The 14,075-nt window shown below is 44.4% G+C and overlaps 1 protein-coding gene across 1 annotated transcript in view; it reads right to left on the reverse strand.

The window, feature by feature from the left end:
- Nucleotides 1-1,412: 1,412 nt before the first annotated feature.
- LOC139275956 (interferon-induced GTP-binding protein Mx3-like) overlaps nt 1,413-14,075 on the reverse strand; it is a 74,177-nt gene continuing 61,514 nt past the window's right edge. Inside the window, exons 11-14 of the mRNA XM_070893207.1 lie at nt 13,519-13,677; nt 8,806-8,882; nt 7,217-7,420; nt 1,413-6,763 (exon numbers count right to left, since the gene is read on the reverse strand). Coding sequence (XP_070749308.1) covers nt 6,536-6,763; nt 7,217-7,420; nt 8,806-8,882; nt 13,519-13,677 — 668 coding nt within the window. The 3' untranslated portion in view covers nt 1,413-6,535. The remainder of the gene's footprint in view (nt 6,764-7,216; nt 7,421-8,805; nt 8,883-13,518; nt 13,678-14,075) is intronic.

The raw sequence follows: 14,075 nt of genomic DNA on the forward strand, positions 1-14,075 counted from the left end.
AAGGCGTACAAAGGGAGGTAAAGAGTTTTGAGATTCTGAGAAAGACAGAGAAGAATAGGAGATAAGTTTTAATGATTCCCTTCTAAAAGCACACTGCAGAATTTTTGAATATTGTCTATTATATGTAAACCTTGTATCCAGTACATGTCATACTTTAGAAGTCACACAGTCCTTAAAACAAAAAAGAGAAGGAAAGTCAGCGATTTAATACTGGTTTCTTTTGACCCTGGGGGAAGAGCCAGGGATTTAGGACCAAGTTATCTTGAGATGATAGAAACAATCGTCTTGTGATTAACCTCAGGACTTTTCTAAGGTGGGCAAAATATGGCCCACCGACCCGCTAGGTCATTTTATTCGGCCCGCTGGATGAGGCAGAAATAGAACGTGAGCCGGAGCTCGAGCTGCACATTTGTCTATAAGAACATAAGAAATAGGAGCAGGATCCGGCCATTCGGCACCTCGAGCCTGCTCCACCGTTTAATACGATCATGGCTGATCTGATCATGGACTCAGGTCCACTTCCTTGACCGCTCCCCCTAATCCCTTATCAGTTATATCCATTTTCACAGCTCATAGTTCAGAGACAGTCTCGAACTGCAGCCAAGGAAAAACCTTGGTAGTACTGCATTCAAATTAATAATTCGCAAAAGCGATTCTCCTTGGCCCGATGTTAAAAGGATCTGTTCCGTGATTCTGGGTTCCAATGGCGGACGTCCATACCCAGAATGCACTGCATACTCGGATATGCCCTATCCATTTTAGAATGGAGTCATGGCTGCTCATCTACACAACTCTTTTACCGAAGAAAGTGACCGGCGTGGTATCTTTCCTCTCCCGATATCCAGAGTATGACGGCAGGGGACTTTTTAATCTGACACCAATTGGGATGGCATTAGTAATCTTTGCTGAGGGACATAAGGATGACTGAGGTGGGGAATTGATGCTGATACAGGCTCTAAAGAGGGTACAGTTCTATTTCACAGCACTGATTTACAGAGACCAGAAGATACCACCACATTTTCAACGTTTATCTTTGATTCATTTCTAAGCAGTATCGAATTCATGTTATGTATGCAAGATAGCATCTGACTACTATCTGAATTTATGTTTATGCAATGTTCCCTCAAATTTCTTTTGTGCGCGGTCCCTTTAAGTTTGCTGCGCAGCCAGCCACAATACAGCCGCGCATGCGCAGTATCTCTTCCAGCGGCAGGAGCTGGGGAACGGCCTGTGTGGGACCGCGCGATTGTTATGCGACCGTGCAGCCACGCGCCTTCGAGGGAACATTGGTGGGCTTCCCTCAACAGCTCACCAGAACTTGTTAATTGGGCCTCCAGCCCAAATAATTGCCCACCTCTGGCTTAACAGTTTACAGAATTCAGACTCGTGGAACAGACAACTCAACAGAGATCTTGTTTTCCTCATGTGGTAACCTTTACTTAAAAATCAACAAAAGAGTTTAAGTGACAATCTAATAGCATCAATACACAACAGTTCCTGTATAGATCTATCCATAAAACTTACTGTCGAACAAGTTTACACTTGCGCAATCTGTAAGAAAAAACTCACACGAACACCAGCTGTTCTCGACTACAGTAACGTAATGTTTCATCACAGTCCAATTATACCGAAGAATTTGGCTACCGGCCCACTACACGCATGTCCCAAACTATACTAATAATTGTGGAATAATTGGCCTTTAGTTCCTTCTTATCAAAAAGTCTGCAGTTGTTTTTTTTCCATATATTATCTTTCAATTCAGTGCAACTTCTCTAAAAAAGGATTGTTTTTGCAGTCTGATCAACCTGTGGCTGCGAGGACAGTTACTACACTTTGTCTGAGGATTTTCACAACTGCCGAAGTTCAACAAAGAGATCTCTTGGCCTTGTAAGATATACTCGGTTATAAGAATTTGGTACATTTTTAAGTTTGGCCATTTTGAAGCATAGTTACAACAAAAATTGGTATATTCTTACAAAGGAAACTGGCATCTAATTCAGCTCAGGCCCAAGTTACACCAATTGCAACAGTAGCCTTAGTAGGATAGTTATATCTTAGCAAGATAGTAATACATTGTGCATTACATTGAATAACATCCTATCCTTATAGGTACACTTATAATAAAGGATGAAACTGAGCACTGTGTACAATGAGTAAGTGTAATGCGACTCCAGAGTGCAGGTACCTCGTGGATGACCTGCTTATATACTGAGCTCCCAATGGATGCTGGGATCCCTTGGGACTCACAACAGGTGGGCCCTCTGGTGGTCAGGTGTCATGCAGGTTACAAGGGGTTAAATACATAACATCACTCCCCCGTGTAGTCAACAGTACACTTATTTACAGGGCGAGACCATCTGGGGCTTTACGCTCCCTTGTCGATCGTCTCGGTACAAATGCGGGAGTGGGTGGGTTGGTCAGTTCTTCACTGGGCTGTTGGGCAGCCGGCCTTGCTGGGCTGCTGGGAATGGTGAGTTCGGTTTCGTGGTCAACCATGATGTCGGTTGTCACTTGTGTGTGTGTTGGAGGGTCAAAGTTGGTGGTGTCTTCTTCGGGTTGTTCGTAGCTGTTGGTGAACCGCAATTTGATTTGGTCCAAATGTTTTCTGCACGTTAGTCCATTGGCCAATTTGACCTGAAACACCCAACTCCCCTCTTTGGCTGTGACCATGCCAGCGAGCCATTTGGGACCATGTCCATAATTGAGTAAAGAGGATCGTTGATCTCAATATCGCATGACAAATTTGTGTGGTCATGGTACACACTTTGTTGATGCCGCTTGCCCTCCACGTGATCATGGAGATCAGGGTGGACAAGAGAGAGCCTTGTTTTGAGAGCCTTTTCATGCGCAGCTTGGCTGGGGGAACCCTGGTGAGTGAGTGGGTTCTGGTACGGTAGCTGAGCAACACTCGGGACAACCGGGACTGCAGGGAGCCTTCCGACATGCGTTTCAAGCTTTGCTTGATGGTCTGAACTGCCCGTTCTGCTTGGCTGTTGGATGCGGGCTTGAACGGGACAGATGTGACGTGTTTGATCCCATGAAGTCCTTGAATTCAGCACTGGTGAAGCACGGCCCATTGTCACTGACTAGGACATCAGGCAAGCCGTGCGTGGCAAACATGGCTCGTAGGCTTTCAATGGTGGCCGTGGACGTGTTTAGACATTATTGCACATTCAATCCATTTTGAGTAAGCGTCCGCGACAACCAAAAATATTTTGCCCAGAAATGGGTCCGCATAGTCCAGGTGGATTCTCGACCACGGTTTTGAGGGCCACGACCACAAACTTAGCAGTGCCTCTCTGGGTGCATTGTCAGCTGAGAGCAAGTGTTGCACTGGCGCACGCAGGACTCTAAATCTGAGTTGATGCCGGGCCATCACACATGGGATCTGGCTATAGCTTTCATCATTCCGATGCCTGGGTGGGTACTGTGCAGTTCACATTTGGATGTGTCTCTGCCTTTCTTGGGCAAGACCACGCTATTACCCCACAAGAGACAGTCCGCCTGCAGGGACAACTCGTCTTTGCATCTCTGGAACGGCTTAATCACCTCCTGCATCTCCGCTGGGACACAGGACCAGCTCCCATGGAGGACGCAGTTTTATTCCTAAGGACAGTAAGGGATCCTGGCTCGTCCAGGTCCTGATCTGGTGGGCCGTAATGGGGGAACTTCTCATTCTCGAATGCCTCCATGATCATGAGCAAGTCCGCTGGCTGTGCTATTTCCACCCTGGTGGTGGGAAATGGCAGCAGACTGAGAACATCTACGCAGTTCTCTGTGCCCAGGCAGAAGCATATGGCAAGAAAGCAGGAATGGGGTACTGAAGTTGCATGTTCAGCCATGAACTCATTGAATGGCGGTGCAGGCTCGAAGGGCCGAATGGTCTACTCCTGCATCTATTTTCTATGTTTCTATGAATTAATCCCTTTGCTCTCAGAGAACAGCGATATGAGCGGCATTTTCAAGCTCAAACTTGAGGCCAAATAAGTACTGGTGCATTTTTTTTACCCCGTAGTCGCATGCCTCTCTTTCAATCATGCTGTAGGCCCTTTCGGCCTTGGACAAACTCCTGGACGCATAAGCAACCGGTTGCAAAATCCCCGATTCATTAGCCTGTTGTAACACCCACCCGACCCCGTATGACGACACATCGCAAGCTAGCACATTTACAAGGGTTATATAGGACAAGCAGTTTGTTAGAACACAACAGATTTCTGGCTTTCTTAAAGGCAGCCTCTTGTGAATTCCCCCAAATCCAGTCATCTCCCTTGTGCAGTAGTGCATGTCGGGGTTCTCGCAGGGTGCTGAACCCAGGTAGGAAATGACCAAAATAGTTAAGAAGTCCCAGGAACGACCGCAGCTCCGTCACGTTCTGTGGTCGCGGCGCGTTCTTGATGGCCTCCGTCTTGGTGTCGGTGGGTCTGATGCCGTCTGCTGTGATTCTTCTTCCCAAGAACTCGACCTCCGGCGCCAGGAAAACACACTTCGAGCGTTTAAACCTGAGCCCCACGTGATCCAACCGACTAAGAACCTCTTCCAGATTCTTCAAGTGCTCAATGGTGTCCCGACCTGTGACCAGTCTGTTGTCCTGGAAAACCACGGTGTGAGGAACCGTACTTTAGCAGACTCTCCATGTTCCGTTGGAAGATTGCCGCGGCCGACCGTATCCCGAACGGGCATCTGTTATAGATGAACAGACCTTTGTGCGTGTTGATGCAGGTGAGGCCTTTCGAAGACTCCTCCAGCTCCTGCGACATGTAGGCCGAGGTCAGGTCCAGCTTGGTGAACGTCTTCCCTCCAGCCAGGTTCGCAAATAGGTCGTCTGCCTTGGGTAGCGGGTACTGGTCCTGCAGCAAAAACGGTTAATCGTTACTTTATAGAGCCCACAAATTCTAACCGTGCCGTCTTCCTTAAGTACCGGGACAATTGGACTGGCCCAGTTGTTGAATTCCACCGACGCGATGATGCCTTCTCGTTGCAGCCTGTCCAGCTCAATTTCCACTTTTTCACTCATCATGTACGGTACCTTGTCTGTGGTGGATGGGTCGTGTACCGGGAACAAATGGATCTGTATTTTTGCCCCTGAGAAGCTTCCAATGCCTGGCTTGAACAACGATGGGAACTTGCTCAGAACCTGGATACATGAGGCGTCGTCAACGGACAAAAGCACTCGGATGTCGTCCCAGTTCCGGCGGATTTTTCCCAGCCAGCTTCTGCCGAACAATGTGGGGCCATCCCCTGGCACAATCCACAGCGGGAGTTCGTGTCTTGCTCCGTCATAGGAGACTTTGACTTCTGCACTCCCAATTACAGGGATTAGTTCCTTGGTGTAAGTCTTTAGTTTGGTGTGAATGGGGCTGAGCTTGGGCCTGTGTGCCTTGTTGCACCACAGCCTGTGAGAAGACCTTTATATTCATTATGGACTGACTTGCCCCGTGTCCAGTTCCATAGATATGGAATTCCGTTCATTTCAACTTTCAACATCATTGAGGGACATTTCGTGGTGAATGTGTGTACCCCGTACACTTCTGCCTCCTCGGTACGAGTCTCTAATTCAGCCTGATCCACAGTGGATCGATCTTCCTCTGCAACGTGGTGGTTTGCAGAGTTTGCAGCTCGCCTGCACATTCGTTGGAGATGTCCCATTGTTCAGCAACTATTGCACACATAGTGCTTAAAGCGGCATTGATGGGGCCGATGATCACCTCCACAGCACCAACAGGGTCTTAACTGCCTCGTGTTAACAATTTAGAAGGTTAAGGAGTGATCTGATCGAAATTTTTAAGATATTAAGGGGAACAGATAGGGTAGACAGAGAGAATTTTTTTCTGCTGCTTGTGGAGTCTAGGACCAGGGGGCATTGTGTGAAAATTAGAGCCAGATCTTTCAGGAGTGAAATGAGGAAACACTTCTACACACAAAGGGTGGCAGAAGTTTGGAACTCTCTTCCGCAAACGGCAATTGACGCCAGATCATTTGTTAATTTTAAATGTGAGATTGATAGATTTTTGTTTACAAAATGTATTTAGGGATATGGGCCCAAGGCGGGAGGATGGAATTAGGTTCCAGATCAGCCACGATCTCATTGAATGGCAGAACAGGCTTGAGGGGCTAAATGCCTTACTCCTTTTCCTATGTAAGTATGAGTCATACAGACGAGGGAAATTCTAGGTTCAATCCCAAGACTATTCTGATCTCAGTCAGGATGGCACTCAGAGCATCCCTCGGTTGGGGAGAGGAAATTAGTCAGTGTTGGTTCGTCTGATGGACATCCAGTGACTCCTGCTGGGATATCTTGTGTATGGACATTGGGTGATGTTCCACCAGCTCAGTTGCATAGTTTGCTCATCTTTGCTGTCAAAGGTCAGACATGGACAATGGCCACTTGTACCAGAGGGTGGCCAGTGACTGGAATTATCCAGCAGCAGAAAATCAACACCTTCAGAAGAGGAGATGAGGAAAGAGGAGAACATTGGCAAGCAAAATAAAATCCATACTGAGTTAAACTCTTCGTTAATCCGCATTCAATTAGCGTTTAACCAAATCTGAGCAATAATTCGCGGGCTTTTGTTAATCGTTCCTTCCTGCATTTAAGGGTGTCTCGCTTCCGTTTTGTGTCTTGATCTTCAAACAGATAGTCATCGATGTGGTCTCCCTGTTGGAGGAGCTGCAGCATCTCTACTTGTAGCTTTTCAGCAGACTCTTTTAAAATATAGTACGATATTACCATGGGAATCTGGTCAGCCAGCCGACTAGAAGCAATCTAGAAGTGGAGAACAAAAAATAAAGGTATGAAGCAAACCCTCCCTTTGTGTTTCATGAATGAAACCCCATTAATCAGAGAATCACAGAATGATTCGGCACAGAAAGAAACCATTCGGCCCATCGTGCCTGTGCTGGCTCTTTGGTAGAGCTATCCAATTAGTCCCACTACCCCTCGCTCTATCTCCATAGACCTGTAAAGGTGTTCCCTTCAAGTATGTCTCCAATTCTCTTTTGAATGTTACGATCAAACTTGCTTCCACCATTCTTTCAGGCAGTGCTTTCCAGATTATAGCAACTCACTATGTTAAAAAATGTTTACTCTGTCCTGTCCTGGTCCTTTTGCCAATCACCTTGATGACAGAAATTAGGAAAATATTTGATCTGCACTAGTGGCCACTAGTGGCAGATAGTGTTAACTGACGTGCTTTGGTTGACCTCAAAGCATGCTTACCTTGTAGTACGTTTGTAAATGGTATGCCATTTCCTGGATACTGGCGTTTCCACTGTATATAAGATATGGTTCGCTTTTCGTTGTATTTAACCTATCGCTGTAGATGCTGTCCTGTGAGTACACCACACTTTCCACTTTGAACTGGGCCTGCAGCATCATCTCTGCTTCACATTCCTGCTGTTGGCTGATATCTTCGATATTGATCTGTACGTGGAGGCAAAAATGGCAGTGTGTGTGGTCAGATGCAGACCCACTTACCCGTGCGAAAGTTAGAAATGAGAAAAGTGTTTTTGCTCCACAAAGCTCATGTCTAAGAATGTAAGAATATTCAAGAAGAGGAAATGGGCCATTAGACCTTGACTTTTGATCGATCTCAGCCCACCCACCTACTTCTCAAAATAAAAGGCCATTGAATTGGATACAACCTTATGTCATGGGTTGGTAATTGGTTGGGAGGCTAAGAGACAGAGAGTAGGGAAAAAGGGAATGGCACTCTGATTGGTGGGATGTGGCAAAATGGTGTTCCCTAGGGATCTATACTGGGACCTCAGCTATTTACCATATATATCAATGACTTGGCTGAAGGAGTAGAGTGGTTTTGTTATCCAGGTTTGCAAATGACACCAAGTTAGGAGGCACGGCATATTGTGTAGATGGGAGCCGGAAATGTAAAAGGGATACAGATCCATTACGTTCCAAATGAAGATGAAGTTCAACATGGGGAATGTGAGTTCATCCACTTTGGATCCAAGAATGACAAATCGGAATATTTTCTAAACGGCAAAAGATTAGAAATATTGGAGGAGCAATGAGATTTGGCTGTCCGTGTACACAGATCACTAAAAACTAGTGAACAGGTACAAACATTAATCAGAAAGATGAATGGATTGGCCTTTATGTCAGGGGGGTGGGATACAAGAGGGGGAAAAGCCAGGCTTCAATGCTACAGAGAATTGGTAAATCCCCACCTGGAGTACTGTGTTTAATTCTGGGCATTGCACCAGATATCTTGGCCTTGGAATAGGTACAATGCAGATTCAACAGAATGATACTGGGGCTTTAAGGGTTGTATAAACTCAGCTTATATTCCCTTGAGCACAGAAGATTGAGGGCTGATCTAGTTGAGGTGTTGCAAATTATAAAGGGATTCGATAGAAACTATTTCTGCTGGCGGAGGAATCCAGAACAAGGAAGCACAATCTTAAAATTAGAGCTCGGCCATTTCACAGTGAAATCAGGAAGGACTTTTTCACACAAAGGGTAGTAGAAATTGTGAACACTCTCCCCAAAAGACTGTGGTTGCTGGGACACTTGACATTTTTAAGAGTGAAATTTGTTAGGAAAGGGTATTGGAGCTAAGGCAGGTGGTACCTGCAGTAGGGGAACAGATTAGCTATACTCGGACTGTATGACAAAACCGGTGAGAGGCATTGAATGGCCTACTCCTGTTCCTATGTTCATATGTAGAAAAAAACATGAATAAAATTGGGCAATAAATGGTTTGCTATTGGTAACAAACCCCCACCACTGGCTAGCGATAGACAAATCTCATGTAAATGGTTTGTTATAACTGTACATTTATACTGTACCTTGGCAGCTTTGAAAAGGTTGCAAAAGCCACTGAAATGTTGCTCAGCAATTTCAATAAAACCTGTTCTTGTGATTTCTGCAACAGAAAAGGGGGAATAAATTCACATCTTCCACTCATAACCATAGTTATCCAAAATGAGTTGACAAAGGTGGCTGCTAATTTCATTTTTTTTCAGCAAATGATCTTATTCTACAAATTAGGGTAGATTTCCCTTTCTGGGAGCCTGCAGTTGAGAATAGACCTCCAAAATCAAGCCTATAATCAACTGCCACCAAAATAGGCCTGACTGTTGATGGCCAAAAAGTGCCTGACAGCCTCTTAACATACTTGGCGGAGCCTTTAAAATTAAAGGAGAGAGCTTCTCTGCCTGCCCTCAGCTCCTGGTTGGCAGGGATTTGGTGGTAGGCCGCACCGGCAAGGTTGTCCTGTGCTGGGGTGCCCAGCAAGGGTAGCAACTGGAAGATGAGGGTGGGAGTCCGAGGACATTTTAATACCACTGCTGGGTCTGCACCTTCTATAGGCACAGGCCTTGTGGTGTCCCATGTGGAAGCCCCAGAAAGATCTGGTAGAACGCAATGGGAAAGCAGACCTGATATAATGGGTCTCTGTCCCTTCCTCGTTTGCTTTGCACATGGTACATTCCAATTTTCCTGGTGCAGAACAGAAGAAAATCTGTCCTACCATGTCTTGTTTGAAACTTTTTGTAGTTTGTGTAGTAGTCCTGGTATTAGAAGGTGTAGGCGTTCTTTGCTAGTATACTCTCTGGGCCTAAACTCTCTGGAGTTTAGAAGGATAGGGGTGATCTCATTGAAACATACAAGATTCTGAGGAGGATTGACAGGGTAGATGCTGAGAGGTTGATCCCCCAGGCTGGAGTGTCTAGAACTGGGGGACATAGTCTCAAGGTAAGGGGTCGGACATGAGAAGGAAATGATTCACTTAGAGGGTTGTGAATCTTTGGAATTCTCTGTCCCAGAGGGTTGTGGATGCTGAATCGTTGAGTATATTCTAGGGGAATCAAGGGATTATGGGGATCTGGTGAGGTCCTAATTCTTATGTTCTTATGTTATGTTCTATATAATTACATAGTATTTTATAACACAGAAATAGGCCATTTGGCCCAACTTGTGTTTCTGCCCCACAAGAGCCTCTTCCCATCTTACATCATCTCACACTATCAACGTATCCTTTTACTCCTTTCCCTCCCATGAGAACATAAGAATTAGAAGCAGGAGTAGGCCATTCGGCCCTTCGAGCCTGCTCCATCACTCAATAAGATCATGGCTGATCTTCTATCTCAACTTCACTTTCTTGCACTATCCCCATATCCCTTGATATCCAAAAATCTATTGATCTCCGTCTTGAATATACTCAAAGACTGAGCCTCCACAGCCCTCTGGGGTAGAGAATTCCAAAGATTCACCACCCTCTGATTGAAGAAGTTTCTCCTCATCTCAGTCCTAAATGGCCAACCCCCTTATTCTGAGACAGTGACCCCTGGTTCTAGACTCCCCAGCCGGGGGGAAACATCCTCCCTGCATCTACCCTGTCAAGCCCTGTAAGAATTTTGTATGTTTCAATGAGATCTTCTTTCATTCTTCTAAACGCTAGAGAATACATGCCTAGTCTACTCAATCTCTCCTCATAGGACAATCCCCCCATCCCAGGAATCAGTCTGGTGAACCTTCGTTGCACTCCTTCAATAGCAAGTATATCCTTCCTTAGGTATGGAGACAAATACTCCAGGTGTGGTCTCACCAGGGCCCTATATAATTGCAGTAAGATGTCTTTAATCTTATACTCAAATCTTCTTGTAATAAAGGTCAACATACCATTTGCTTTCTTAATCACTTGCTGTACCTGCAAGTTAACTTTCAGTGATTGGTGTACAAGGAACCCAGGTCCCTCTGAACACCAACATTTCCCAATCTCTCACCATTTAAAAAATACTCTGCTTTTCTATTTTTCTTCTATAATTTCACATTTCTCCACATTATATTCCATTTGCCCACTCACTGAGCCTGTCTATAGCCCCTTGAAGCCTCTTTGCATCCTCCTCACAACTTACATTCCCACCTAGCTTTGTATCATCAGCAGACATTACATTTGGTCCCCGCATCCAAAAGCAGTGATCCTTGTGTTACCCCACTAGTTACAGCCTGCCAACCCGAAAATGACCCGTTAATTCCTACTCTCTGTTTTCTGACCATTAACCAATCCTCAATCCATGCTAGTATATTACCCCCGATCGCATGAGCCCTAATAACCTCTTAGGTGGCACCTTATCGAATGCCTTCTGCAAATCCAAATGCACCACATTCACTGGTTCCCTCTTATCTATTCTGCTAGTTACAACCTCAAAAAACTCTAACAGATTTGTCAAACATGATTTCCCTTTCAGAAATCCATGTTGACTCTGCCCAATCCTATTATTATTTTCTAAGTGCCCTATTACCACATCCTTAATAATAGATTTTAATATTTCCCTTCGACTGATGTCAGGCCAACTGGTCTGTAGTTCCCCGTTTTCTCTCTTCCTCCTTTCTTAAATAGAGGGGTCACATTAGCTACTTTCCAATCTACGTAAACTGTTCTAGAATCAATGGAATTCTGGAAGTTGACAACCAATGCATCCACTATCTCTGCAGCCACCTCTTTCAAAACCCTAGGATGTAGGCCATCAGGTCCAGGGGATTTATCGGCTTTCAGTCCCATTCATTTCTCCAGTATTATTTTTTTACTAATACTAATTTCTTTCAGTTCCTCATGTCTAGTTTCCCCATAAATGGATCTATGCTATTTGCCTCAACTACTCCATGTGGTCACACATTCAATATTCCCATCACTACCTGAGTAAAAAAAGTGGCTCTTGAATTCCTTATTGGATTTATTAGTCACTATCTTATATTTATGGCCTCTAATTTCAGTCTCCCCCAAAAGTAGAAACATCCCCTCTACAAGTACCCAATGAACCCTTCATAATTTTGAACATCCCTATCAAGTCACCTCTCAGTCTTTTTTCCAGAAGAGTCCCAGCCTACTTAGTCTTCCCTGATAGTTTTACCCTCTTGGTTCTGGTATCATCTTTGTAAACATTGTTTGTATTTTCTTCAATTCTTCTAATTTTTTGTAATATGGAAACCAGAACTGTGCACAGTACTCCAAGTGTGGTCCAACCAAGGTTCGAAGGGTATATATATGGACAAGTGTCTCTGTAAAATCACAAAGTACATTTCCAACAGAGACAGAGAAAGGGTACAGAGGTTAAGATTGTACGGCTATTCCAGCAAGGTACAGGCAGATGTAAGTGCATCACTTAGATGTAAACCAGCTAGTTAGCTGGAGTATTGTGCACAATTCTGGCACCACACTTTAGGAAGGATGTCGAGGCCTTGGAGAGGGTGCAGAGGATGTTTACCAGGATGATACCCGGGGTGAGAAACTCCAGTTATGTGGAGAGGTTGGAGAAGCTGGGATTGTTTCCCTTACAGCAGAGAGGGGTGACCTAATAGAGGTATTCAAAATTATGAGGCCTTTTGATAGTGCCAGTAGGGAGAAACTGTTTCCTTTGGCAAGTGGGTCGGTAGTCAGAGGTCATAGATTTAAAATAATTGGCAAACGAACTAGAGGGGAGATGAGAAGAATTGTTTCAGAGAGGATTGAGATCGAGGACTCACTATCTGAAAGGGTGGTGGAATCACATTCCATTGGAACTTTCAAAAGAGAATTGGACAGGTACTTGAATAGGACGAATTTTCAGGGTAATGGGGAAAAAGCTGGGATGTAGGACTAAATTGTCAGCTCTTTCAAAGAGCCGGCACAGGCACGACAGGCCAAATAGTTTCCTCCTGTGTTGTTCTAGTCCAGATATAGCTACCACTGGTGAATTTAGCCAGGAGAGGAGCATCAAGGAAACATGAATAGTCCCTCTACAGACAGCGGCTCATCACTCTGATGTCTCAGAAATCTAATACCACCCCTCACTCCCAGCCACCCCAGAGGAAGGCAAGGCAATCATTTCTTCTGAGCCAGCTCATAAGGATGAGGCCACATAAGTTTTGGAGTCAATGCTACCTACAAGCCTAGACTTTAATCTATTCAATAGACTGGCTATTTAACGCTGTTACCTTTCAGCCAATTAATGTGTCTAACCTTAAATTAATCTCACCAATTTACATCAATCCCAGACACCCACCTCAACTGTAAATTTAAAATCGGCAAGCATTTCATACTGAATTATTAAGACATAACTGAACGGCCTTTATAATCTATGTTCATTATTTTGTCAATTAGCCCTATCTGCAAATTATTTGCATATTAAATGTTTGACTGTTGCTACTTATGTTCCAAGGTTAATAAACAATTATTAGCTCATGAATTTGTTGTCCGACTTTTTGGATAATCGGCAAGAAAGGGTTAATTCATTTACTCAGCAGCTGATGTGGATTCTGATGGGAGGTTGGTGGTGTATAATCTGAAATGGTTGATGTAAAGACAGTTTGACAAGCCAAACTTAGGCACCATTAACTCCTAAGTATAGACTGGGTGATGGAATCCAGATGGTTCCTTGTTGACGAGTTAAAGTGAAGATTTGTGAAGAGAAGTTAAATTGAAGATTGGTCTGGCACCCTAAATGAATATTCTTGTCAGGGTATCGATCCCAGAGTTCTTATATTAAAAGTTGTGCACCTTAAGTACGGCAGTCACATACCTGTGATAGTCTTCAGTTTCTCAATGGCTGGCTCTTCCAGCTTAATAATCTCATTCTTTACGAGAGATTCAAAGGTTCTGTAGTTGACAAACCCAGGTAGCTCCCTTCCACGGTAAGAATCTTCATATTGTAGAATTTCATCACGCAGGTAGTCGCGGACTAGTAAAAGAAAGGAGATGGATAAGTCTGTAAAACTCAAATTGCCTTTTTTTTACTGGTTTAACGTCAGCCTTAACTTATTTTGACTTTGTTTGACTTACCTCATCTTACTTTCAGTTAGAAATGGCAGAAAAGATACATAGCAACTTTCATGTTCTTATCATGTCTCAAGGTGCTTCACAGCCAACCCCGTGAGCTTTTATTTTGTTCAGTAACCTCTTATGTGGCACCTTATCGAATGCCTTCTGGAAATCCAAACACACATCTACTGGTTCTGCTTTATCCACCCTGCTTGTTATATCCTCAAAGAGCCCTAGCAAATTTGTCAAACATGATTTCCCATTCATAAAACCATGCTGATTCTGCTTGATTGTATTATATTTTTCTAAATGTCCTGC

This window comes from Pristiophorus japonicus, chromosome 11 (genome assembly GCF_044704955.1).
Source record: "Pristiophorus japonicus isolate sPriJap1 chromosome 11, sPriJap1.hap1, whole genome shotgun sequence".
NCBI lineage: Eukaryota > Metazoa > Chordata > Chondrichthyes > Pristiophoridae > Pristiophorus > Pristiophorus japonicus.